The following is a 27,603-nucleotide window of genomic DNA, read 5'->3' on the forward strand; positions in this document are numbered from 1 at the left end:
GCCAGGAGGGTCTCGATCTCTTGATCTCATGATCCACCAGCCTCGGCCTCCCAAAGTGCTGGGATTACAGGTGTGAGCCACTGCGCCTGGCCTCTTGTTTCTTTTCTTTATTTTCTTCCCCTCCGAGACACGGAGTCTTGCTCTGTCTGCCCAGGCTGGAGTGCAGTGGTGCGATCTTGGCTCATTGCAACCTCCTTCGCCTCCCGGGTTCAAGCAATTCTCCTGCCTCCGCCTCCTGAGTAACTGGGATTACAGACGCCCGCCACCACGTCTGTCTAATTTTTGTATTTTTAGTAGAGACGGGGTTTCACCATGTTATCCAGGCTGGTCTCAAACTCCTGACCTCTTGATCCGCTGCCCGCCTTGTACTCTCAAAATGCTGGGATTACAGGCGTGAGCCACCGCGCCTGACCCCTTGTTTCTTTTTAATATTCTAGTTTGGCTACTAGAAAATTCAAAATTCACATGTGGCTCATATTTTATTTCAGAGGATTACCTCCTTTTTAAAATCTCAGGCTGCCTGCTCAAAGGACCATAAGCCAGGAAGGTAAAAAACCTGAAATTTAAAAACCTTTGTTATTATATCCTTTTCATTTATGTATAGTCATATGATGTATTATTTACAAATGCATATTACCTTATACACAAGATTGAATGCAAATACCCTTTGGAGTGGGCCTATCAGCTCAGGGAGGAAGCCCTGCCTGAAAAGGCTGCAGCCTAGACGGTCACTCTTCCTTCATTCAGCCCAGCATCTAATTACATCTTCTGTCAGTCAGGGCCTGAGGGGGTGGGGTTTTAAACGCTATCCAATCAGCGAAGCTGGGCTGGGTACTGTCCAATCAGGCACGCAGCTTGAGCGGAGAGGACGGCTTCCGGGATGTGGCGGGATTTGTCGGATCCTTTGTCTCCAGCTGCAGCTGGAGCTCCAGGTTTCGTCTTCACTGCTGTGTCCTCTGCTTCTAGAGGCGCAGGCTGTGTGGCCCTGTGACCTGCAGGTATTGGGAATCCACAGCTAGGACGCCGGGACCCCCCGGAAGCCTAGAAATGGTGAGAGTGCGGAGTCCGACATCCCGAGAGAGGGGAAGGGCTGGTTGAAACCGGTGGGAAGTGGCTGTGGCGGGACTCAGGCCTCCCTGTAGTCAGCTTCACAATCTGCGCCCCGAGTTCTCCTTGCCCGGCTCGGCCTCAGTCGCCTTCAGCCATAAGATGGCGGTTGCGCCGACAGCCGGGCCCCCGGGCGTCCTGTGTCCTCTGCATAGTGACTGTGCCCTTGCCTGGAGCCCTCTCTGGGGATCTCTGCATTCGCAGCGCAGCTTCTCTACCGGATTGTGCAGGAACTATGAGAGGGTCGTCAGGGGAGGATCCTGACTTGGTTCATGAATGGGAAGAACTTTGTTCCGTGGGGTTCCCAGTTCCTATTTTCTCCTATTAAAAGTTAATGGGAGTCACTGCAAAAATATTAAAAGAATTTAATCGAAGAGTGGTTCTAGGCCGGGCGCTGTGGCTCACGCCTGTGATCCCAGCACTTTGGAAGGCCGAGGCGGGCGGATCACGAGGTCAGGAGATCAAGAACATACTGGCTAACACCGTGAATCCCCGTCTCTACTAAAAATACAAAAAATGAGCCGGGCGTGGTGGCGGGCGCCTGTAGTCCCAGCTACCTGGGGGACTGAGGCAGGAAAATGGCTTGAACCCAGGAGGCAAAGCTTGCAGTGAGCCGAGATCGCGCCACTGCACTTCAGCCTGGGCGACAGAGCGAGACTGCCTCAAAATAAATAAATAAAGAGCGAGACTGCCTCAAAATAAATAAATAAATAAATAAATAAATAATTTAATCAAAGAATGGTTCTAGAATTGTAGAGCACCGAGCTATGGTTTGTAGTTTGTGGTCTATGGGAGAGGCTTGAAAGAAAGTCTTTTGTAAAATGCATGATGAAGAAAACCAAATTTAGTAATTAGTTAGGTACAGTTATGTGGTTTCTTAATTTGTACATTAAAGGTGAAAATTTCCTGGTTACGTAATTGGAGCTCAATTGGCAGTTTATAGTTGATGAAGCCTGAATTTTGTTTCTCTTAATGTAGTAATTAAAAATAATGCACCCGAGTTACATTTTTTAATTAAAATAGGAACCCAGGGACTAGAGACATGTCAGTCTAATTGCCTGCCACTTAATTTTTATTTTCACACTCCACAGGGAAGTGATTTTCTGCTGTATTTTTCACCTTGGTCCCAAGCAGGGTCTTAAGTCTAACTACCATCCCTCATTACTCCAGCCTCATTCTGGCTTGCAGGAAGATACTAAATTTTCAATTTCTTCTGGAGTTCCCAAATGCCAGCTTTCCCTCCCTAATTCACGTTGTCATATATTTGTGTTTTTTTGTTTTTTGTTTTGTTTTGTTTTTGAGATGGAGTCTCCCTCTGTCTCCCAGGCTGGAGTGCAATGGCAGGATCTCTGCTCACCGTAACCTCCGCCTCCCGGATTTAAACAATTCTCCCGCCCCAGCCTCCCTAGTAGCTGGGATTATAGGCGCGCGCCATCATACTCGGCTAATTTTTGTGTTTTTTGTAAAGACGGGGTTTCACCATGTTGGACAGGCTGGTCTCGAACTCCTGACCTCAGGTGATCCGCCCGCATCGGCTTCCCAAAGTGCTGGGATTACAGGCGTGAGCCACCGCGCCTGGCCACGTATTTTGTAGTGTACTTTTTATACCATATTTTAATTAATTATTTTTTGGCAAAGCATTAAATGGTGTTTTTTGTTTTTTTTTTTTTTTTTGACGGAGTTTCGCTCTTGTTGCCCAGGCTGGAGTGCAAAGGTGCCTACTGGGCTCACTGCAACCTCCACCTCCAGGTTCAAGAGGTTCTCATGCCTCATCCTCCCAAGTAGCTGGGATTACAGGCATACCCCACTATGCCCGGCTGATTTTGTATTTTTTAAAAAAGAGATAAGGTTTCTCCACGTTGGTCAGGCTGGTCAGGAACTCCCTACCTCAGGTGATCCACCTGCCTTGGCCTCCCAAGGTGCTGGAATTACAGGCGTGAGCCACTGCGCCCTGCATAAATGGGGTTTTTGGGGTTTTTTGTTTGTTTGTTTTTTGTTTGAGATGGAGTTTTGCTCTTGTTGCCCAGGCTGCAGTGCAGTGGCAGATCTCGGCTCACCTCAACCTCCGCCTCCCGGGTTCAAGCGATTCTCCTGCCTCAGCCTTGGAGTAGCTGGGATTACAGGCATGTGCCACCATGCCCAGCTAATTTTGTATTTTTAATAGAGATGGGGTTTCTCCATGTTGGTCAGGCTGGTCTTGAACTCCTGTCCTCAGGTGATCTGCCCGCCTTGGCCTCCCAAACTGTGGGGATTACAGGCGTGAGCCACCACACCCAGACAAATGGTGCTTTTAAGAAGATTTGTTATCTGTTTGTAAATATTTTCCATGAAAAGAAAGCAAATGATAATCCCCTCACACTGTATTGCAAAAAATCTCAGTGTGTTTTTTCCTTTTATCTTTTTAGGCACAGAGATGTTATCAGAATTTTTTTGGGTCAGAGTTCCACTTTGGAAAATTTATGGGGTGATGTGTCCTCAGCCACCATTTAGTTTTTTCCTGGTCCTGGGTTTCAGTATTATCTGGGGATAAACTGAGATATCTGCCATGGTTATGTCAACTAGAGTGTCTAGTGGATATCGGCTCTGGTTTATTTTCTCCCATAGGACGACCTGAGATATGGAGTGTATCCTGTCAAGGGGGCAAGTGGATACCCTGGGGCTGAGAGGAATCTTCTGGAGTACTCTTATTTTGAAAAGGTAACCCCATGATATGTTAAAATTGTCTTCGGGACCAGCTTGACAAACATGGGGAAACCCCGTCTCTACTAAAAATACAAAAAACTTAGCTGGGCATGGGGGTGCATGCCTGAATTTCCAGCTACTCTGGGTTGCTGAGGCAGGACAATCACTTGAACCTGGGAGGAAGAGGTTGCGGTGAGCCGAGATCCTGCCATTGCACTCTAGTCTGGGCAACAAGAGTGAAACTCCGTCTCATAATAGTGATAATAATAATTATTCTAATAATGAATAAATTGTCTTCTATCAACCCAGCTTCCATTTCATGGAGATAAATTGCTTGTCAGCCAATCAGATGCTGGTAGTGAGGGGAAAACACAGAAATGATTTCTGCCCCCTGGATTCTGTAAGGGAGCAGAATAGTGAAATGAATATAGTAAAAGAAAAAGTAAAACAAAAGTGAAAAATATGTGACCAAAAACTAGTATCCCAAAAGACAAACAACAAAAACAACAACAAACTGACTCCAGTGAGATGGCGTAAGAGCTTGCAAAGTAAAATGCACCTGGGACAGTCACCGAGAAATGGTGCAGTGTCTTCTGAATGGGTGGTTCTTGAGCACATAAGTGAGCAGGAGTGGGTGGAAGGATCTCTCCAGTAATTGAATGGCCTGACTTGAAACATGAGTCAGACACATCTGTTATTTAACCAGCACTGCCATTCCTGGATTTGTCCACCTTGAGATTTGTTCACTTATTTTCACCTCCGTTTTTTAGCTGTAACTTGTGTTATATTAGTAGGGCTTGAAAGGTAGAAAAATATTTACAAAGGGCATAAAAGATGTGGGTTTCAAAAAAAATTAATCATATATTTCATCTGTCAAAAATTTTCACTTACCTTTTTCTTTCCCAGAGTGAGTTTACAAATTTTCTCAGGTGTGGTTTTTTTATGGCTGGGTGATTTCAAATAGAATTTCAAGGCTTAGCTTTTAGAATGCTACCAAAAAAGAAGAGGAAAAATCTCTATTCCATTTTTGCTGTAGAAAATGAATACATTTCCACAAGAAAATGTGGTAGATAATTGGTGAGTTACATAGATTCATAAAAACATCAGTTCCTTTTTTTCTCAGGGTAAATTTTTGACAGCGAATATCTCTGTTTGAATTCTGTTATCTTGATTTCTGAGTTTTATGCTTAATTTTATGAGATGAAACTTGGTACTGCCTAGAAGTGTTTCCACGTGACTAAATGTTTGCTGCATGATTTTTAATGGAATTAATAAAATAATACATTTATTTTCTGAAAGAAATACTTTTGCTTTTCTTATTAAGGTATAAAATGTAAGCACCTTAAAATTTTCTTCCCTTATATGAACACTGTTTGAGTAATTTTTTTGGATTTTTCAAACACTTAGTTTCAAAAACCAAGTGAGTAACTCTAACATGGAAATTAAAGCTTGAGCCCAGTGACTCAGAGCTAAAGCTCATATTGAGACTGCAAAAGGAGGTTATTAAAGGTCCAGTTAGTTTTTTCTGGAGAGCCTCTCCTGCAGGTGTTCCAGCCTGCTCACTCCAGTCATGGAAGAAGCCTTTCTGCTGAGAGAAGCTACAGAATCCTGGAAAGCTACAGGCAGATGAGTTAAGGTTAAGACAAAAGGGGACTGGGAGGGTCTTACTGACCATGAAGTTGTTATTGTTTTAAGGCAGTTTCTAGACTTTGTAATATGTTACAAAGTTAGATTTCTGTTAAAAAATTTGAATTCCAGACCCAGGCGCGGTGGCTCATACCTGTAATCCCTGCACTTTGGGAGACCAAGGTGGGCAGATCACCTGAGGTCAGGAGTTTGAGACCAGCCCGACCAATATGGTGGAACCCCATCTCTACTAAAAATACAAAAATTAACTGGGCATGGTGGTAGGTTCCTGTAATCCCAGCTATTCTGGAGGCTGAGAGAGGAGAAATGGTTGAACCCAGGAGTCAGAGGTTGCAGTGAGCTGACACGATGCCACTGCACTCCAGACTGGGTGACAGAGTGAGGCTCCATTTCAAAAAAAAAAAAAAAATTGAATTCTAGAGCCGGGCATGGTAGCTCACATCTGTAATCCCAGGACTTTGTGAGGCTGAGGCGGACATACCACCTGATGTCAGGAGTTCGAGACCAGCCTGACTAATATGGTGAAACCCCATCTCTACTAAAAATACAAAAATTATCCAGGCGTGGAGATGTGCACCTGTAGTTCCAGCTACTTAGGAGGGTGAGACAAAAGAAATGCTTGAACCCAGGAGATGGAGGTTGCAGTGAGCCGAGATTCATGCCACTGCACTCCAGCCTGGGCAATAGAGCAAGAATCCGTCTCAAAAAAAAAAAAAAGAATTCAAAAAGAGGATTGCAACAGGAGGAATACCAATTATAAAAACTTTAAGGAATGCAATTTTAGGTAGACAAGGGCTTTTTTTCATAGAGTGGAGCCTACAAGATTAGAAAGTATGGAGGGGAATGGCAAATGGGGGTTAAAAATCAGATTTCAGATCAGAGAATGTTTTATCCTGAAGTCAGCATGTTCTTAGGAGGCATATAGAATGACTTGGTATAATGGCTCAGATTGAGGGTAGCTTAAAATTCAGTAGTCTGTGAAAAATTTTATTTAGACCACTGAAGACAAATACAGCTGACTCTTTTAATGAGAAAAAGAAGAAAAGGTGCCAGGTTTTTACCAAAAAAGGGTCCCAGTCTAAACCTCAAGAGAGGGTCCTTGGATTTCACTCTAAAGAAGAATTCTGGGTGAGTTCATAGAGTAAAATGAAAGCAAGTTTATTAAGAAAGTAAACAAATAAAAGAATTGCTTAATCCATAGGCAGAGCAGTCTGGAGACCTACTGGTTGCCCATTTTATGGTTCTTTTTTTTTTTTTTGAGATGGAGTCTTGCTCTGTTGTGAGGCTGGAGTGCGGTGGCATGATCTCTACTCACAGCAGCTTCTGCCTCCCAGGTTCAAGCCATTCTCCTGCCTCAGCCTCCTGGCTGACTGGGACTACAGCCATCCACCACCACACCCAGCTAAATTATTTTTGTATTTTTAGTAGAGACGGGTTTCACCATGATGGCTAAACAAGAGGTGGATTATTATCCCAATTTTAAACCATATAGGGTAACTTCCTGATATTTGTATGGCATTTGTAAACTGTCATGGCACTGGTGGGAGCGTAGCAGTGAGGATGACCAGAGGTCACACTCATTGCCATCTTGATTTTGTTGGGTTTTATGCTGCTGCTTTACTGCAAGCTGTTTTGCTAGCCAGGTCTTTATGACCTGTATCCTGTGCTGACCTCCTATCTTATCCTGTGACATAGAATGCCTAACTATGTGGGAATTCAGCCCAGTAGGTCTCAGCCCTATTTAACCACCCCCTATTCAAAATGGATTTGCCCTGGTTCAATACGCCTCTGACATTTCTCCCCTCTTTTGTACAAAAAACCCCCTTAATCACAAGAGGGATGAAAAGTCATCTTCTGTAACTACTTCATGCTGTATAGGGGCAATGATATTCTTCCTTAACTATTAGAGTCTTTTGTATTTGAGGTAGACTGGAGCTCAGTCAAAACTCATCAGTATGGTGACGGCCATTCATAACTCTGAGTTTCAAAAAAGGGGTTCTCTCTAAGATTAATTAGTGTTTAATTTAAGAAAACATCTAGGTTGGGTAGGTTGGGCGTGGTAGCTCATGCCTGTAATCCCAGCACTTTGGGAGGCTGAGGCGGGCGGGTCGCTTGAGGTCAGGAGTTCAAGACCAGTCTGGCCAACATGACGAAACCCTGTCTCTACCAAAAATACAAAAAATTAGCCAGGCGTGGTGGGGCGTGCCTATAATCCCAGGTACTCAGGAGGCTGAGGCAGGAGAATCACTTGAACCCAGGAGGCAGAGGTTGCAGTGAGCCAAGATCGCACCACTGCACTCTAGTCTGGGTGACAGGGAGACTCCATCTCAAAAAAAAAAAAAAAAAAAAAAAAAAAGAATAGGAAACATCCAGAAAGTTTATCCTGCATTTCTACACAAAAAGTACAACTGCAATATATTTGACAAATTCAGGCAGCCGCTTCTTGATAGCAAAAGGATCATTTCCAGAAGTCCCATCAGCTCTCAGGTTTCCCCTTTTAGAGGAGAAAAAGCTCCCCATATCCCTTGGTCCTATGGATGCCTAATTCTGTCACTCATAGGCACCAGCAAAGAGTGCAAGACAGATTAATCTAAAAGAATAGCAATTAACATCCAGTAATGTGAAACCATTTCTTAGCTGAGAGGGACTTTGCTGAGAGGGGTTTCTAACCTAAATCTTAGGAAGGACTATAAACTTCCTAAGTTGGACCTTGAATCCAAGTACAGTCAAGCATCCTTGCCTTCTTTAAGAGGCTCCTTTAACCCACGCTGTCTTAGAAGAGACTCTGACTTTCCTAAGTTGTGCCTCCAACCTAATCTCATCCTTTATCTAGGTATAGGGACTCAAAGTCAGCCAGTTGGTATCCACAGATAATTTTATGGGGGCGGGGACAGAGGTCTCTTAAGTATAGTCCTTTTGTAGTTGCCAGGAAAATGTTACCAGAAAGAAGTCTTGATTCAGACCCCAAGAGAGGGTTCTAGTATCTTGCTCAAGAAAGAATTCAGGGCAAGTCATAAAATGAAAGCAAATTTATTAAGAAAGTAAAGAAATAAAAGAAATGGCTTTCTCCATAGGCTGGTTGTGTATTTTTATGGTTATTTTTAAATTATATGCTAAATAAAGGGTGGATTATTTATATAGCTCCTTTTTAGACCTTTACGATGTAACATCCTGATGTTGCCATGGCATTTGTAACCTCTCATGGCACTGGTGGGAGGGTAGCAGGAGAATGACCAGAAGTCACTCTCATCACCATCTTGGTTTTGGTGGATTTTATCCTGCTTCTTTACTGCAAGCTATTTTATCAGCCAGGTCTTTGTGACCTGTATCTTGTGCTGACCTCCTATCTCATCTTGTGACTCAGAATGCCTAACCATCTGGAAATGTAGCCCAGTAGGTCTCAGCCTTATTTTACTCAGCCCCTATTCAAAATGGAGGCTGTGCACCTCTGACAGAGTCTGTGTCTGGCTATGTAATACATAAGAAAAGAGAGCACCATCTAAGTCATAATGGGAAGGGTATTTCTTTCTATAAACTGCTCTTGTCCTATACATTTCTTACATTTGACTTTTCATCAGTTGTATATTTTATAATAAACTGGTAAACATAACTACAGTGTTTTCCTGAGTTCTGTGAGTAGCTCGATCAGATAATTGAACTTGAGAAAGAGTCCCCAATCTTTAAACAGTAGCTCAGACAGACAGATGGGCCTATGGGGTTTGTGACTGGCATCTGCAGTGAGGACAGTGTTGTGAGACTGAGCCCCTGGAATCAGCGTCTGTGCTGACTCTGGGTGGTGTCAGAATTCAAATATTACACACCGAGTTGGTGTTAGAGAATTGCTTGGTATTCAGCAAACTCTACAGATTTGGTGCCAGAAGAAAGATATCACAGAGGCGTGGCCTGCAATGGAACTGTAGGTGTCTGAAAATGGAAGGCTCTGTTCTGTACAGACTGTCCCACTGCCCATTGTCCTGTGATTCCAGGTCTTCTCTTAGGGTGAGAGAATGAAAACTCAGAGGAAAGGAGCTCTAATGACAGACTCCCTTGTCTCACAGCTGCCACCACAGGATTCCCACCCACTCACAAGCACACCCATTAGACATTGATGTGTCCACAGTCCTCCCAGGACTAGGCACCACCATCAGGAACTTCACCACTGCATTTTTGATCCTAGTGTTTCTTGCCAAAAAGCCACAAAAGTGTCTACAAGTCTCCTGGCATATCTCCACCCCCAGACACTGAATATGCAGCAGTAACCTGTTTTCTCCATCTACTTAGCATTATGGAGCACCTGTTCATAATCTTATCTACCTGCATGGACACAGAAATAAATCAGAGTACAGCCCCACCAGGACCACTATCTGTAGAACAAACAGTTCTTTCCAGTTACACTGCACTCTTCTTTAGCACTCATGGGTTTTTCTTTTCTTAACTTTTCTTTTTGGTTCAGGAATACATATGCAGGTTTGTTATATAGGTAAAATTGTTTCATGGGGGTTTGGTGTAGATTATTTTGTCAGTGAGTTCCTAAGCATAGCACCAAAGAGGTATTTTTTTCTGATCCTCTTTGTCCTTTTATCCTTCGTCCTCAACTAGGCCTCTGTGACTGTTCCTTCTTTATGTCCATGTGTTCTTATTATTTAGCTCTTCCTTATAAATGATGACATGCATTTGATTTTCTGTTTTGCATTAATTTTCTAAGAATGATGGTCTCCAACTCCATCCATGTTGCTGCAAAGGACTTAATCTTGGTGTTTTTTTTTGTTTGCTTGTTTTTTGAGACAAATTTTTTTTTTTTTCTTTTTTTTTTTTTGAGACGTAGTTTTGCTCTTGTTGTCCAGGCTGGAGTGCAATGGTGCGATCTTGGTTCACTGAAACCTTAGCCTCCCAGGTTGAAGCAGTTCTGCCTCAGCCTCCCGAGTAGCTGGGACTACAGGTGTACCCCACCAAGCCCCACTAATTTTTGTATTTTTAGTAGAAACGGAGTTTCACCACATTGGTCAGGATGGTCTCGATTTCCTGACCTTGTGATCTGCCCACTTTGGCATCCCAAAATGCTGGGATTACAGACATAAGCCACCGCACCCAGCCAGACGAATTCTTACTCTGTTGCTCAGGCTGGAATGCAGTGGCGTGATCTCTGCTCGCTGCAACCTCTGCCTCCCAAGTTCAAGTGATTCTCCTGCCTCAGCCTCCCGAATAGCTGGGATTACAGGTACTTGCCACGACGCCCAGCTAATTTTTTGTATTTTTAGTAGAGACAGGGTTTTAGTATATTGGCCAGGTTGGTCTTGAACTCCTGATCTCAAGTAATCCACCTGCGTTGGCCTCCCAAAGTGCTGGGATTACAGGCATGAGCCACAGCACCCAGCTTTGTGTTGTTTTTATATGGCCACATAGTCTTCCATGATTTTTATGTACCATATTTTACTTTGATTACATCTTTATTTTGTTTTTTGGAGACAGTGTCTCACTCTGTCACACAGGATGGAGGGCAGTGGTGCAATCTTGGCTCACTTCAGCCTCCACCTCCAAGGCTCAAGGCTTAAGGAATCCTACCTCAGCCCCTTAAGTAACTGGAACTATAGGCTCACACCATCATGCCTAATTTTTATTTTTTTATTTTTTGTAGAGATGCGGCTTTGCCATGTTGCCCAGGCTGGTCTTTAACTCTTGAGCTAAGGCATTCCATCTGCCTTAATCTCCTAAAGCACTGGGATTACAAGTGTGAGTCACCTCATGCTACTGTACTATGTTTTCAATCTAGTCTACCAACAATAGGCAATTAGGTTTATTCGATGTCTTTGTTATTGTGGACAGTGGTGAAATGAACATGCATGTTTTAAGTTTTGCATTTAAGTCTTCAATTCATGTTGAGTTGATTTTTATATATGGTGTAAGGAAGGGGACCAGTTTCAATCTTCTACATAGTGCTAACTAGTTATTCCAGTACCATTTATTAAATACAGATTTCTTTTCACATTCCTGTCAGGTTTATCAAAGATCAGATGGTTGGAGGTGTGTGGCATTATTTGTGGGCTCTCTATTCTGTTGCATTGTTCTATGAATCTGGTTTTATGCCAGTATAATGCTGCTTTGGTTACTGTAATGTAGTTTGAAGAGGGGCAATGTAATGCTTCCAGCTTCATTCTTTTTTTTTTTTGAGACATTGTCTCACATTGTTTCCCAGGCTGGAGTGCTGTGCCATGATCTCAGCTTACTGCAACCTCCACCTCCCGGGTTCAAGCTATTCTCCTGCCTCACCCTCCTGAGTAGCTGGGATTACAAGTGCACGCCACCACACCTGGCTAATTTTTGTATTTTTGGTAGAGATTGGTTTTACCGTATTGGTCAGACTGGTCTTTGAACTCCTGACCTCATGATCCGCCTGCCTCGGCCTTCCAAAGTGGTGTGATTACAGGCGTGAGCCACCATGCCCGGGCTATTGAAAGCTTTTAAAACATCTATTGAAACAACTTTGTGGTTTTTGTCTTTAGTTCTGTTTATATGATGAGTAACATTTATTGTGTGTTGAACCAACCTTTTATTTCAGAGATACAACCAAGTTGATCATAGTGCGTTAGGTTTTTGATGTTCTCCTGGATTCGGTTTGCCAGTATTTTGTTGAGGATATTTTCATCAATGTTCATTAAGAATATTGGCCTCAAGTTTTCTATTTTTTGTTTTATATTTGCCAGAGTTTGGTATCAGAATAATGCTATTTTTATAGAATAAGTTGGAAAGAAGTCCCCTTTTCTCAATCTTTTGAAATAATATTAGAAGTGGTACCAACTCTTATTTTTACATCTGGTGGAATTCAGCTGTAAATTTTTCTGATTCTTTGATGTTTTTGGTGGGTAGGCTATTTATTACTAACTCAGTTTTGGAGCTTGTTACTGGTCTATTCAGGGATCCAATTTCTTATTTGTTCAGTCTTTGGAGGATGTATCTTTGCTCCAAGGTTACAATCTGCAAGCTTGGCCCAGATGAATTCTCTACTGATATTCATGTTGCCTCAGTTTTTTTCTTTTAGGTAGACATATTACTTAGAATGTGCTAGAGCAGCCTGTATGAAGGGATCTCTCCTTTAATTGTACTCTGCTTGCTGTAACACCCAAGGATGCAGAGTCAGGTTGATCCCACCTAGAATCTGCACATAAGTTCTGGCCTCTGCCTGGGATTTACAAGACAGGGCCAGACTTTGGATTGAGAATGTACTGAAAACCAACAGAAGGCATTTTCTGTATTATGAGATGTCAGTGTAGAAATCTTAAATCCCCCATTTGAGAGTGTGGCTCTTTAAGCTTTTCAGTCTTGTTCAGTGACCTGCTACAGTCTGGGAGAGGCTCTAGGTGTAAGTAGAATCTAATGACAGAATCTGTAAGTGTAAACAAGCATCTTAAGAGTGAGAGATCAAGGCCACAAAGGATCCAGAGGCTTAGTATTCTTGTCCATCTTCTTACCCAAAAGCTAGCAAATCAGGATAGGGGATCCAGGTTCTGGAGCTCCACCAAGGCAGTTCCATTGTCTATTTAGAATCAACCCGAGTTTCTCCAGCCTGGCTTATCACTGGGCCATCAGCCCTGGTCACTGGGAACCCTCTCCTAATCATCTGGGTGTCCTTAAGACATTTGAGGATGTCAAGGGTAGAATTATATCAGGTTAACAAGAATGATTAATTCTGTTTCTGTCTTGTTGTAAGAGAAAGGAGACATCCTGTGTTTTTTTCTCCCTCATAACAACCAAGAGATAACATCGGTTGTTACCCAGATGAGAGTTTCTCAAGTTTTCTGGTACTGGGGTGAAAGAAAAAGAGGAGGTCTGGTGACCCAAACAAACTAATTGCTTCCGTTTCATACGATCATTCAAAAAAATAGATGAAGCGGTCAAGGTCCCTGCCATCCAGGAAATTTTAGTCTAGACCAGCAACTGGATACAAGTTTGAATTAAGCATTAGATGGTTGGTACAATGAATAGATGTGTGCAAAAACAACTTGGGCTGCTTCTTTTTAATATTGTTGTGACTTCTGAAGTTATCACCTGAAGGTATATTTATGCACTGAAGAGTTGTTACTATTATTTGTGTTTCTTTTACTTTTCTAAGAATACATATTTATCTTCTAATAAAATTATCCTAGAAAACTTTAAAATTTAAACATTTAAATTGCTTATTAGTATATGTTATAAAATTGACAGCAGTGACAAAAATAGATTGTGTTACATAACTCTGGGATTTAAGGTTTTTTTTTTTTCTTTTTTCTTTTTTTCTTTTTTAGACGGAGTTTCGCTCTTGTTGCCCAGGCTGGAGTGCAGTGGCACGATCTCGGCTCACCTCAACCTCCACCTCCCGGGTTCAAGCGATTCTCCTGCCTCAGCCTCCCGAGTAGCTGGGATTACAGGAGTACACCACCACCCCGGCTAATTTTGTATTTTTAGTAGAGACGGAGTTTCTCCATGTTGGTCAGGCTGGTCTTGAACTCCCGACCTCAGGCGATCCACCCACCTCGACCTCCCAAAATGCTGGGATTACAGGTATGAGCCACCATGCCAGGCCAGGATTTAAGTTTTTCTTAGGTAGGTTAGGAAAAACAAAACTGGAAATACCCCAGTGATGTAGAAAACAAGTTCTACCTAGTTTCTTTTCCCTGCCCCAGTTCTGATCAGATTCACCATTTTTGGAGGCCTTATTTAGGCCTGGCCCCACTCTGGAGTCTTTCCTTACAAAATGGATTTATAAAGATTCAAGTTTTGGGGGGTAAATCCTACTGACTTTCTAGAGCTGGTGCTCACAATATCCTGAAACCCAAAAACAGATACATAAGAAAAATAAACTATACATTTTAAGATCTTAATTTTTTAATTTTGTAGTAAAACCAGTACTTACAGAAACATTCCATTTAGCAACTTTTCTATTCCTGCAGATCCAGTAGGTGCTCTACAAGTCATAAACAAGTAAATATAAACACAAAAAAATTTCTCTAAACTATATTAAGCTCTTTCTATGTCTGTGTTTCTTTATATATCTTCATCTGTCTATATTTAGCTTTTAGTTATCTATATATCTTCATCTGTCTGTATATAGCTTTTAGTGCACATGTTTTTAAGAAAATCAATGACAGAGAAACAGAGAAGAAAATAATAATTCTGGGTCCTTTATCTAAATCCTGAGAATTATTGAATACTTACTATGAACTTTCAAGGTGTTATTAGGACATAATAACAAATAATAACACATAATGTGTTATTCCCAGCACAGTGCTCTCTAACGTACTATTGAGCACATAGTACCTGCTTAATAAACATTGCATTAGTTCATGTGTACTTGTTGTTTTTTAAATGCAGACTTATTCAGACATTGTTACCTTCTCTGTCCTCTGTAAACTTTAGAGAGCCAGCAAAGAATATGAAACTTTACATTTTTTGTCTTTCTTTGTGTATCAGAAATATTGTATTGTGACAAGAGTGTGGAGTGTAAGTGACCCTGTGCTGTGCCTGCTTTCTCTAATGCTAATAATGAGCCCAGGGGGAGCAACATCAGCACTGACAGGGGACTTGTTTGAAACACCCATCCATGGACCCTTTCCAAACCTACAGAATAACATTACATAAAGTGGGACCGACATTACCAAGTGGTTTTTGAGTTCATTAAAGCTTGAGAGGCAATGCTTAGCTAAGTGGTTATCAGCCTAGACTTCTCATTAGCATTACATGGCCAATTTGCAGCAATCTCTTTACTTGTACCCTTTCCACAGATTCTGTGTATTGTTCTAGGTGAAAGTATTTGTGTTGTTTTAATTGTTTCTCATGTGACTCTAAGGCGAGACCAGAATCAAGTGTGTGGGGTTCAAGATACATTCATGAGAGTTTGCACTAAAAGGTAGTCACAGGTACTGTTCTGTTTGGTTTTGATAGGGAGAGGTCAATGTCACCCATATTTCCATTACTGTAGCAGAAATTGCTGGTGTTTGTGGCAAAGGCAGGCACCTGAAGACAGAAATAGAGAAACATATTTTTATATTCATCAAGCAGTTCATTGTTCCTGAATCTCTGCTGCTATAAAGGACAGAAATGGGTGGGCTTTTTCTACAGGTCTTATTTATTTTTTCTGTGGGTGTGAGGCTTGCAGGTAAACAGGTGGTGCTGACACCTTTAAAGGAATTTTTTCAAGATGCAGGCATAACTTCTCCAGAGAATGTCATCTGAAAAGCATTTCCAAAGAAGATGAAAGAGGAAAAATGGCTTTTTTTTTCCCTCAGCTAAACATGTCTCAGATGAAGAGCTGTGTCCACTCTGCCTCCTGGAGTGCGATGCATTTAGTCCTTGCAAACCTTTACTTCTCTGCTTGTGTTTCTTTCCCCTAATGAGTTTAACTACTTTAAAAAATTCTTGTGATAGTCAAGGGTCTTTGCAAAATATTTCTCTCCTATATCCCAGAGCCTTCTCTACACTCTCTAAATCATGACTTCTTATATGCCATGCAGAATTCTTACCATGAATTTATAATCTGCAGTATTAAAAATGTTTCCCTTGTTGCTGTTGAACGTGGGAAGATGTGGATACTCAAGATTCCTGTTGGGGGAATGTTCTTAGTAAAGACGGAGAACATGTAATGTTGAGGTTTCATATGTGTTCATTAGCTCTATTCAGAACAGGATTAAGAAAATCCTCATTTAAACAGGATGGCATTTATTACCCTGAAAGTTATGAAAAAAAAATTATTGGGCAATGCTTTCTGGGGTGCTCAAGAAAGACTACTTTAAATTGTTATTAAAAATTTCAGAACGTAGGAGATATCTGCATCTTAAACTGCATAAAACTGATTTTTTCTGTATGATTAAATTCAGACTATACTTTCTGGGGGGCAGTATCTCAGCAGTGATGCTGTGTTATTTGGTGTGCGTCAGCACATCATAAACATTTGTCCTCGTGCAGTTGATTTTAAAATTTACTTCAAGAGCTCTCTGAAATATTTATTTCAGTATAGAGTTAATTATTTTTCTCTTCATTATTAAGTATCTTTATGTAGCTAAAGAAGAGCTGTGCATAAACCATCACATTTAATCTGGTAGCTGCCTTTCTTTCTTAGGTTTTGTTTGCATATGTCTATCTTTGGAAAATGAAGACTCTTATCTTTGTTTACAGGCCAGAAAAATTGGTAAAACTCAGACTCTTCCACTTACTGGATGTTTGACAAAATATTCTTTTTGGGCCAAACACATTGGCATTACTAGTGAGCTTGTTAGACATTCAGAATCTCCGACTTTATTTCACATCTTCTGAAAATAAAAATCTGCACAAGATCTCCAGTTTATTGTTCACATTGAAACTTGAGAGGGGCCGTCTAACTCAACATGTCATTTTTGCCTAAAAAATATGCACTACTCATTCTTTGTGATGCAAATATAACACTAAAAAATGTACATGTTTGTGTTTATGCCTTTAGTTTTATACCTTATTGTTCATAAAATTATCATATATACACTGGTATTGTGGATCTTAAACCATTCTCTTCTCAGAGTTAGAGAATACATTAGAGAATATTTCTATGTTGAGAATGTTGGATGATTTCAGTCATTCCTGTAAGTCAGAACCAACTTTCTTTACTCTCTCATTTAACCTTAATTCAAATGATAAATTCTACCCGTGGACACTTGTAAATATGTGTGTATGTGTGTTTTTCAGGGGCCGTTGACATTTAGGGATGTGGTCATAGAATTCTCTCAGGAGGAGTGGCAATGTCTGGACACTGCTCAGCAAGATTTGTATAGGAAAGTGATGTTAGAGAACTTCAGAAACCTGGTGTTCTTGGGTGAGAATAACTTTAATGCACCATTCGTTATATACACTAAAGGTTTCATTTCTCCATTTTTGTAGAATAATTTTTGGTAATTTATGCTTTGCATAAATGAGTTTCTGATTCCTGTTTTCAAAAAATCTCGAGGAATTATCTGCGTAGAAAAAAAAATTTCCTCAAGATGTTTTATCTTAGCCTGAACTTTTTGCATTCCTGAGCTGGTCTGTACCCTTCACTCTAGAGTAGTGGTAGTTTCGGAAATTTAGTAGTATAAAATATTGTTGCCCGTATGTTAAAATCTATTTGCCACCACTAATTTTTGATTCATAAGTACTGAGTAGTGAAATTAAGGGCCTACAAATTTAAAATATTTTCTAAATGTTAAGAACTTTCTGTCATTAAATAGAATTTTGGGATGAATTTTCTAGAATACTCTATTACATCCTCTTTACTAAGCACAGTAATAGGTAGGTAATTAGAGAATATGAGCAAGATTCATGTTACTTATTTTTAATAAAGCAGGTATTGATGTCTCTAAGCCAGATCTGATCACCTGTCTGGAGCAAGGAAAAGATCCCTGGAATATGAAGAGACACAGTATGGTAGCCACACCCCCAGGTAGGTGAGAGTGAATAAAACAGTTGACATAGATGAAAGGTGGGAAGATTACAAAAAAAAAAAAAAGGCAAGTCCCTATAATGTGATTTGGGAAGCTGTGTTCCAAAGCAAATAGATTCTGGGAAGCCTGAGGTGTGTGTTTCGGTTTTTTTGTTGTTGTTGTTGCTCTCACATAGGGCCATCTTCTGTCTTAGGCTTTTAAATTCTCTAAGGAGTCTACTTTCACTTCATTGATTTTCCTTCAAGTTTACAGTGAGAGCCAGAGTCCTCTATGGCATATAAGAGACTACATAATCTGACTGCTTTTCCATTGTTTTGGGGGACACACAAATACCTGCATGATTTTGAGAAACTTTATGTTAAACTATTTTTTTAGTTCTCTCTTGCATCATGTCTAAAATGTGTGAGAATAGTCGTCACTGTTCTATTGGTTTTTATGTTAATTTTCTGCACATTCCATCCTTTTTAATTAGTATATTCTTGAAATATAGTCTGAAATTATAAATATGATGTCCCTCTGCTTTGTTGTTTTTCCTCAAGATTGCTTTGGCTATTCAAATTTATTGTAGTTTTTTTGTTTTGTTTTGTTTTTTGTTTTGAGACAGAGTTTCACTCTTGTTGCCCAGACGGGAGTGCAATGGCACAATCGTGGCTCACCATAACCTCTGCCTCCAGCGATTCTCCTGCCTCAGCCTCCCAAGTAGCTGAGACTACAGGCATGTGCCACCATGCCTGGCTAATTTTGTATTTTTAGTAGAGCTGCCTCAGCCTCCCAAAGTGTTGGGATTACAGGTGTAAGCCAGTACACCCAGCCTTTTTTTCTATTTTATACTTTCATTCCATTTTGATCATAGAATGTAATTCATAAAATGTCAAATTTAACAAATTTTTAAGATGCCGTTTTTGGCCTAACAGGTGGTCTATCAAAGAGAATATTGCATAAGCTATTGAGAAGGATATGTTTCCTCATATTCTTGAGGACTCTTCTCTATTTCTCTGTTAAAAATAATTGTACTGGCCGGGCGCCGTGGCTCACGCCTGTAATCCCAACACTTTGGGAGGCCAAGGCAAGCGGATCATCTGAGTTCAGGAGTTCGAGACTAGCTTGACCAATGTGGAGAAACCCCGTCTATATTAAAAATACAAAATTAGCCAGGCATGGTGGTGCATGCCTGTAGTCCCAGCTACTCAGGAGGCTGAGGCAGCAGAATCGCTTGAACCCAGGAGGCGGAGGTTGTGGTGAGCCGAGATTGTGCCATTGCACTCTCAAGCCTGGGCAACAAGAGCAAAACTCAAAAAAAAAAAAGATTGTATTATACTGCCTTCAGTTCCTCTCTTCACTTACTAATATTCTGTCTTGTTTTATTTTTATTACAGAAAGTGGGTTATTGAAATTTCCTACTATAATTATATTGCTGTCTAGGTGTTTCTTCCAGTCTGTCAATATTTGCTTTATATATTTGGAAGCTTAGTGTGACATAGACACAGACACACACACACACATGCACACACAAATTTGTCATAGGTTCCCAGTTAATCTATTATTGTTTAATGTCCTTCTTTGTCTCTTTGCAATTTTGACTTAAAATACTTTATGTAAGATATGACAGTTTTTGACTTAAGATGTAGATTTTGTAATACTATTTTTACTTCTTCTGTTCTCATTTGGTTAGTATTTGCATGCAATGTCTAAATCTATTTTGCCACCTTCAATATTTTTTATCATTAGATGTCAGCTGACCCTTGTAGAAAGGCAAATTGGATCTTGGTTTTTAATAATTTTAAATACATGTCTTTATTGAAAGTATGTCTCTTAATTGGAAAGTTTTCTGAAGCAAAGAGACTTACTAATTTTTTTGTTGTTGTTCTGTTTGATTCTTGCATCTTTGTCCTACATTTTCTCTCTTTCTGTTTCTCTTGTGGCTGTTTTATTTGTACTTTGATATGCTTTTACTTCTTTCTTATTTTGTTTTCTGTATCTATACAGGCGTATTCTTTGTGGTTCATGGGAGATTACATAAAACTTCTAAAAGATACAATATATTTCAGTCTGGTTAAAAATGAACTTTAGTTGCATGCAAAAATTTTTTCTCATTACATATGTTCTCAGATTTGTCATTGATATTGCTAATTACATTTTTTATTTTGTATATTAACAGATATTTATAATGATTTCTATGCTTTTATCTTTCAAATTTTGGAGATTAATTAAAAATTTCTTCTGTGCCATTGTGATAATGCTAAGAAATTTATTTTTGTGTATGTGCATGTCTTTCCCAAAAAATAATGTGTTTTAATATGATTTCGTGTTGCCTTGTTGAATCATCTTATTTTCATTGGAAGCAACTGCTTTCAGCACCTTTTATATGTAAGGAAGTGTCCATATACTTTTTAAAGTTTGGTTATTTTTGAAGTTTTTTTTCTTTTTATTTAGCAGGACAAATTTGGTGATGGTGTTACACTTGATAACTGTTTTCTTCAGAAATTTGACTATACCACACAGTTTCCTTCTGTCCTGAAAAATTTTTGTTGAGAATCCACTGGCTATCTCATAAGAGTATTCGTGCAAATAATATCACTTTTTTTTTTTTGAGATGAAGTATCACTCTTGTTCTCCAGGCTGGAGTGAAACAATGTGATTTCACCTCACTGCGTCCTGGGTTCAAGCAGTTCTCCTACCTCAGCCTCCCGAGAAGCTGGGATTACAGGCATATGCCACCACACCCGGCTAAGTTTGTATTTTAAGTAGAGACGGGATTTCTCCATGTTGGTCAGGTTGGTCTCGAACTCCTGACCTCAGGTGATTCACCCATCTCAGCTTCCCAAATTGCTGGGATTACAGGTGTGAGCTACCACGCGCAGCCAACACATCACTTTCATCTTGCAGCTCCCAAGATTCTCTTTTCTGTGACTTTTAAAATTGTGCTTACATATGAGTTTGATATAAGTATCTTTGTATCCTAGTTTGTTTGTCGAGTTTCTTCATTTTTATGTCATTTTTAAAAGATTTTTCAGTTATTTTTTATATTTTTTACCTCTATTTTTTTTTTGATATTTTAAATATTTCTGTTCTTATTTCCGGTTTTCTGATTTTCTATAGTTCTCTGTGTTCATATTTTACTCATTGAGTATTATTCAATTTATTTTCAATTTTAAAAATGAAGGTACACATCATTTTTTATTTCTTTCTGAAAATTTTATATTTTTGTTGGAACCACATTGCTCTGTTTTATATATATTCTAATCTTTTATTAAAATTTGCACGTTTACCTGCAAAAAATGTTACCTGTCCCAGTCTTTATAATGTGGCTTTCTCCTGGCACACTTTGAACAATTATCTGGGTTAGAGATTCTGAGAGTCTCTCAAACATATTCTCAGAATATGTCTTGTTTGAAATTTTGTGTTTATTTTTTAGTTAAAGGAAATTATTTATCTTCTTTGTTAATACTCAGTAATCACTTGCTGTACCTCTGTTCTTTCTGTGGTACTGCAGTCTGTTCACTGCTGTAACATTTACCTGTGATCTCAGCAGACTCAAACTGTCATTCCAAAGTATACCACCATTTCTTTCAGCACTGTATGTCATGGGTGACAGAAACCAGTGTCTTCAAAGGCTCCTACAAGCAAGTAATAAAGATATATGAGCCGGTATTTTACTTGTGTTTTTATTTTATTTTATTTTATTATTTTTGAGGCCACATTTTTTAAAATTGACAACTCAGTCTCTACATACATGCAGTATTGCATGAATTATAAGTAGATCAACAATTATATTATTGATACAAACTCATGAGCATTTACATAAAACTACCACTCTAGGTTTTGGTGTGTTTTGTGCCAGCTACTTTAGTGAATAAAAGGAACTAAACTACTTGAATTCATGAGAATCAGCTTTCAAAAAAAGCATATATGTCATCTCATAGAATATTTAATATGTCAAACCCAGGAAAATCAGTAACTTAAGTGACAGAAGGACCACTTTTAAAGAAAAGTTGATGATAAAAATGTTAGGCTAAAATATTAACAACTTTAGCAACTGGACCAAGGAACCATAAAGTATATGCACACTGGGAGTTTTAAGAAAAGATCCCCACGTTCTCCTGCACAATGAGGACCACATTCCAAAAACATAATTCTGGGTTGTTACAATGTCTTCTCTGCTACAAACCATAGTTTCAAAGATGAAAGAAACAAGATGGTAATTCACATAAAAGGGTTTTAAAATTCTTTCCACTCAAAATAAAATAAAAATAATATGATCTCTATCAAATTATAAAGAAATTATATCAAAATGGTGACCAAATAAAGAACACAGACCATTTGCCTTCACTGACTGCCTCAGAGGGCAGAGCATGTGTCACCTACAAGGAAGGGGAGGTGTGGGTAGAGTCCCTACTCTCCCCGGGCCTGTGGAGTGGGGCTGGATAGGAGCCCTTTGGTTTCCCTGGGGTTTTGCTTCCTCACATAGGGAATTGAGGGAGGCGGGCTAGATGACTTTAAGAGACCCCTCAACTAAAAGAATCAAAGTCACCTTGAGATCCCATCTCTGAGCAGGCACATAAGGTGGCAAAAGAAATGGATTGAAAAACAGATGGATGATGTCTTTCTCACCTTTTAATACCATCACTGAGAACTAATCTGTACTATAGTTGAAGAAAATCTTTGCCTGGTACTATTAAAGGGTATGCAGTGAGGCATCTGACAATGAAATTTTTCATAAAAATATATAAAAAGGCTTTATTAAGTTTGGGTGGAAAGACAATGCACCCTCATGTTACTACTACCAGCAGTCAGGACGTCCTGTCTCAGAGTTTAGGAGTCACCGATCTGGTTGGGAGAAATGCTGAGGGGGATGCATATTCAAGCCATTCAGTAGAGAGTTAAGGAGTGCACACTGTTCAGGAAATGGATAAACAGGTGCCCAGGAAGGCAACTTTAATGAAACTGGTTCTAAAACAAAGGATGCAAGAGACCTAAATGATCCAAAGAGAGTGATGGCTTCTCATTTTCTGTCCCCTAATGAGAATACAAACTTCCTGTTTTTTTTTTTTTTTTTTTTTTTTGAGACGGAGTCTCGCTCTGTCGCCCAGGCTGGAGTGCAGTGGCCGGATCTCAGCTCACTGCAAGCTCCGCCTCCCGGGTTCACGCCATTCTCCGGCCTCAGCCTCCAGAGTAGCTGGGACTACAGGCGCCCGCCACCTCGCCCGGGCTAGTTTTTTGTATTTCTTAGTAGAGACGGGGTTTCACCGTGTTAGCCAGGATGGTCTCGATCTCCTGACCTCGTGATCCACCCGTCTCAGCCTCCCAAAGTGCTGGGATTACAGGCTTGAGAATACAAACTTTCTTCTGGGATCTAACACACTAGCTTCATTTTCAAGATACATCACTTTATTTTCCTTACAAGGCAGCGGCACATTAAGCACATGATAGTCACATGATTTCTGCAGTGAGCCCCAAGGCTTCCCCGAGCTTTCCTGGAACCTACGGCCAGAAGAGTCCTGAGATTTCAAATATTAAAGCTTTCTATATAGCCACAAGTCCCTTTGATGTTTGGGTTATTGAACACAAACTCACTGGATAATTTGTCTTCAACATAGTCCATTTCTGTTCCTAAAAGTGTTAGCTTTGCTTTCTTTTTGATGAATACTCTGATTCCATCTTGAATAACTTCATCAGAATCTCCTTTTATCTTTGTATATTCTAGAGTATAAGAAAGGCCATTAGAGCCCCTGGTTCGGACACCGACTTTTACACCTAGATGCTCAGGCTTATCTTTTTTTTTTTTTTTGAGACAGAATCTCGCTCTGTCTCCCAGGCTGCAGTGCTGTGGCACCATCTCAGCTCACTGCAAGCTCTGCCTCCCGAGTTCATGCCATTCTCCTGCCTCAGCCTCCTGAGTAGGTGGGACTACAGGCCCTGCCACCACGCCCAGCTAATTTTTGTATTTTTAGTAGAGTCAGGGTTTCACTGTTAGCCAGGATGGTCTTGATCCCCTGACCTTGTGATCCGCCTGCCTTGGCCTTCCAAAGTGCTGGGATTGCAGGCCTGAGCCACCGTGCCCGGCCAGGCTTATCTTTAAGAAGTTGTTTTATCTTGTTTACTGCTGGAGGTGTCAGGGTGAGGGTGGCCCAGGTGGGCTGCAGTTTCCTCTTGCTCACAGCCTGGACATTTGCCTGGATTAAGGAAGCTGACATCTTCACCATTCTGGCACCCTAGTGCCTTGGGCCGGAGCTCGGCTCCCTCAGCCTCTCTCCATGGACACGGTGGGTGTGTTCTACCTGTGTTTTTTTTTTTTTTTTTAAATATATCAAATGTTGGCAATTTACTTATTTTTTTTTCTTTCTTTTTTTTGAGATATAGTCTCACTCTGTTGTCCAGGCTTGAGTGCAATGGTGTGATTTCGACTCACTGCTACCTCTATATCCTGGGTTCAAGCAATTCTCCTACCTCAGCCTCCTCAGTAGCTGGGATTACAGGTTGAGCCACTATGCCTGGCTGGCAATTTACTTCTTTTTGTTTTGTTTGTTTTTTTGAGATGGAATCTCACACTGTCACCCAGGCTGGAGTGCAATGGCGCAATTTCGACTGACTGCAACATCTGTCTCCTGGGTTCAAACAATTCTCCTGCCTCAGCCTTCTGAGTATCTGGGACTATGGGCACACACCACCATGCCCAGCTAATTTCCATATCTGTAGTAGAGATGGGGTTTCACAGTGTTTGCCAGGATGGTCTCAATCTCCGGACCTCATGATCCACATGCTTCAACCTCCCAAACTGCTGGGATTACAGGTGTGAGCCACCACACCCAGGGCAATTTAATTCTAAAAGCATTGTTATGTTGAGGAGCAGAAACAGCTGTGTTGGGTAAATGTAACAAACTTTTTTTTTTTATTATTGTATGTAACTTTTTGCATTGTGCTCACTTGGGGTACTTTAAACATTTAGCTCATTTATAATTTTTCTCAGATGTATTTTGGTTAGTATGTTTTTGTTACATATATATGTCTATAAAAATTAGGGCCTTTCGTATTTTGCTATATCATCTTGTATATGTAGTTTGTATAATGTTATAGGTTAGATTTGTAATCTATATTTATCTGAGTCTAGTAAGTGGAGTAATTTGATATTTTTATTTCTTTCAGTTAAATGTTCTCATTTTGCCCAGGACCTTTGGCCACAGCCAGGCATAAAGGATTCTTTCCAAAAAGTGATACTGAGAGAATATGGAAAATACGGACATAAGGATTTACAGTTAAGAAAAGGCTATAAAAGTATGGATGAGTGTAATGTGCACAAAGAAGGTTATAATGAACTAAACCTGTGTTTAACAACTACCCAGAGCAAAATATTTCAATGTGATAAATATGGGAAAGTCTTTCATAAATTTTTAAATTCAAATACACATAAGACAAGACATACTGGAAAGAAACCTTTCAAATGTAAAAAATGTGGCAAATCATTTTGCCTGCTTTTACACCTAAGTCAACATAAAAGAATTCATGTTAGAGAGAATTCTTACCAATGTGAAGAATGTGGCAAAGCTTTTAAATGGTTCTCGACCCTTACTAGACACAGGAGAGTTCATACTGGAGACAAATCCTACAAACATGAAGAATGTGGAAAAGTTTTTAACCAGTCCTCAACTCTTACTAGACATAAGGTAATTCATACTGGAGAGAAACACTGCAAATGTGAAAAATGTGGCAAAGATTTTAAACAGTCCTCACACCTTACTAAACATAAGATAATTCATGCTAGAGAGAAACCCTACAAATGTGAAGGATGTGACAAAGCTTTCTGCCAATTCTCATACCTTACTAAACATAAGATGATTCATACTGGAGAGAAACCCTACAAATGTGAGGAATGTGGCAAAGCTTTTAATTGGTACTCACACCTTACCAGACATAAGATAATTCATACTGGAGAGAAACCCTACAAATGTGAAGAATGTGGCAAAGCCTTTAATGTATTTGCAACCCTTACCAGACATAAGATAATTCATACTGAAGAGAAACCCTACAAATGTGAAGAATGTGGCAAAGCTTTTAAACAGTCCTCAAACCTTACTACTCATATGAAAATTCATTCTGGAGAGAAACCCTACAAATGTGAAGAATGTGGCAAAGCTTTCTTCCGATTCTCATACCTTACTACACATAAGATAATTCATACTGGAGAGAAACCCTACAAATGTGAGGAATGTGGCAAAGCTTTTAACTGTTACTCCTACCTTACTGCACATAAGATGATTCATACTGGGGAGAAACCCTACAAATGTGAAGAATGTGGCAAAGCTTTCTACCGATTCATATACCTTACTACACATAAGAGAATTCACACTGGAGAGAAACCCTACAAATGTGAAGAATGTGGCAAAGCTTTCTACCGATTATCTTACCTTACTACACATAAGATGATTCATACTGTAGAGAAACGCTACAAATGTGAGGAATGTGGCAAAGCTTTTAACTGGTACTCACGCCTTACTATACATAGGAGAATTCATACTGGTGAGAAACCCTACAAATGTGAAGAATGTGGCAAAGCCTTCAGTGTATTCTCAACTCTTACTAAACATAAGATAATTCATACTGGAGAGAGACCCTACAAGTGTGAAGAATGTGGCAAAGCCTTTAATGTATTCTCAACCCTTACTAAACATAAGAGAATTCATAATGGAGAGAAACCCTACAAATGTTTAGAATGTGGCAAAGCTTTCTACCAGTTCTCATACCTTGCTACACATAAGATGATTCATACTGGAGAGAGACCCTACAAACATGAAGAATGTGGCAAAGCTTTTAACTGTTCCTCACAAGTTACTAGACATAAGATAATTAATACTGGAGAGAAACCCTACAAATGTGAAGAATGTGGCAAAGCTTTTAAAAAGTCCTCAAACCTTACTAATCATAAGATAATTCATACTGGAGAAAAACCCTACAAATGTGAAGAATGTGGAAAAGCTTTTAACCAGTCGTCAACTCTTACTAGACATAAGAGAGTTCATACTGGAGAGAAACCGTACAAATGTGAAGAATGTGGCAAAGCTTATAACTGGTCCTCAAACCTTACTAAACATAAGAGAATTCATACTGGAGAGACACCCTACAAATGTGAAGAATGTGGCAAAGCTTTTAACCAATCTTCAACCCTTACTATACATAAGATAAGTCATATTGGAGAATAACATTACAAATGTGAAAAATGTGGCAAACCTTATCACCGGTACTCATACCACTACCCAGGAGAATTCATATGGAAGAGAAATTCTACAAATGTGAAGAATGTGGCAAAGGCTTTAACTGGTCCTCTACCCTTACTTGTGGGCAGCAACCCACCCAGGTGCTCAGGCAAGAGACTGAGGGCACGAATTGTTCCAGTATAATAAAATATATAAAATAATAGTTATGCTAGATGTAGACAATAGATATGATTATATGTGAATATCATTAATCATTAGTTTGTAGCAATTACTCTTTATTCCAATATTATAATAATCCTTGCTCTATAATCATAAACCTAGGAAAAACCAGGCCATACGGATATAGGAGTTGAGGGAACATAGCGAGAAGTTACCAGAAGACAAGTGTGAGTCCTCGGTCATGCCCAGACAGGGCCACTAGAGGGCGCCTTGGTCTAGCAGTAACACCAGTGTCTGGGAAGATGCCCTTCACCAAGCGGACCATGGTCTAGTGGTAGTGTCAGTGCCAAGGAAAAGCACCCGCTACTTAGCAGACAGTGAAA

General features: G+C 40.0%; 2 protein-coding genes across 8 annotated transcripts in view; one reads left to right on the top strand and one right to left on the bottom strand.

Annotated features, from left to right (window-relative positions):
- Nucleotides 1–894: 894 nt before the first annotated feature.
- Nucleotides 895–27,603, top strand: part of ZNF738 (zinc finger protein 738) — a 30,663-nt gene continuing 3,954 nt past the window's right edge. The window contains exons 1-6 of one of the 7 annotated variants that reach the window (XR_010583535.1): nucleotides 895–1,050; nucleotides 3,712–3,804; nucleotides 17,122–17,248; nucleotides 17,756–17,851; nucleotides 24,388–24,717; nucleotides 24,996–25,199. Coding sequence is in view for 6 of the 7 variants with exons in the window: in XM_015440390.4 (XP_015295876.3) it covers nucleotides 1,048–1,050; nucleotides 3,712–3,804; nucleotides 17,122–17,248; nucleotides 17,753–17,851; nucleotides 24,996–27,046 (2,373 nt within the window). In the remaining variant the exon portion in view is untranslated. Of the gene's footprint in view, nucleotides 1,051–3,711; nucleotides 3,805–17,121; nucleotides 17,249–17,752; nucleotides 17,852–19,838; nucleotides 21,504–24,387; nucleotides 24,718–24,995; nucleotides 27,259–27,603 lie in introns of those variants that run through there. The other 6 variants (XM_074026574.1, XM_015440390.4, XM_074026573.1 and 3 more) reach the window with 6 other exon arrangements.
- On the bottom strand, nucleotides 23,290–24,070 carry LOC135968628 (iron-sulfur cluster assembly 1 homolog, mitochondrial-like). Its single transcript, XM_065536223.2, has 2 exons — nucleotides 23,917–24,070; nucleotides 23,290–23,624 (listed from the first exon to the last, which is right to left on the bottom strand). The coding sequence occupies exons 1-2, from the start codon at nucleotides 24,053–24,055 to the stop codon at nucleotides 23,359–23,361; spliced, it is 405 nt and encodes a 134-aa protein (XP_065392295.1). The 5' UTR covers nucleotides 24,056–24,070; the 3' UTR covers nucleotides 23,290–23,358.

This window comes from Macaca fascicularis, chromosome 19 (assembly GCF_037993035.2).
Source record: "Macaca fascicularis isolate 582-1 chromosome 19, T2T-MFA8v1.1".
Taxonomy (NCBI): Eukaryota; Metazoa; Chordata; class Mammalia; order Primates; family Cercopithecidae; genus Macaca; species Macaca fascicularis.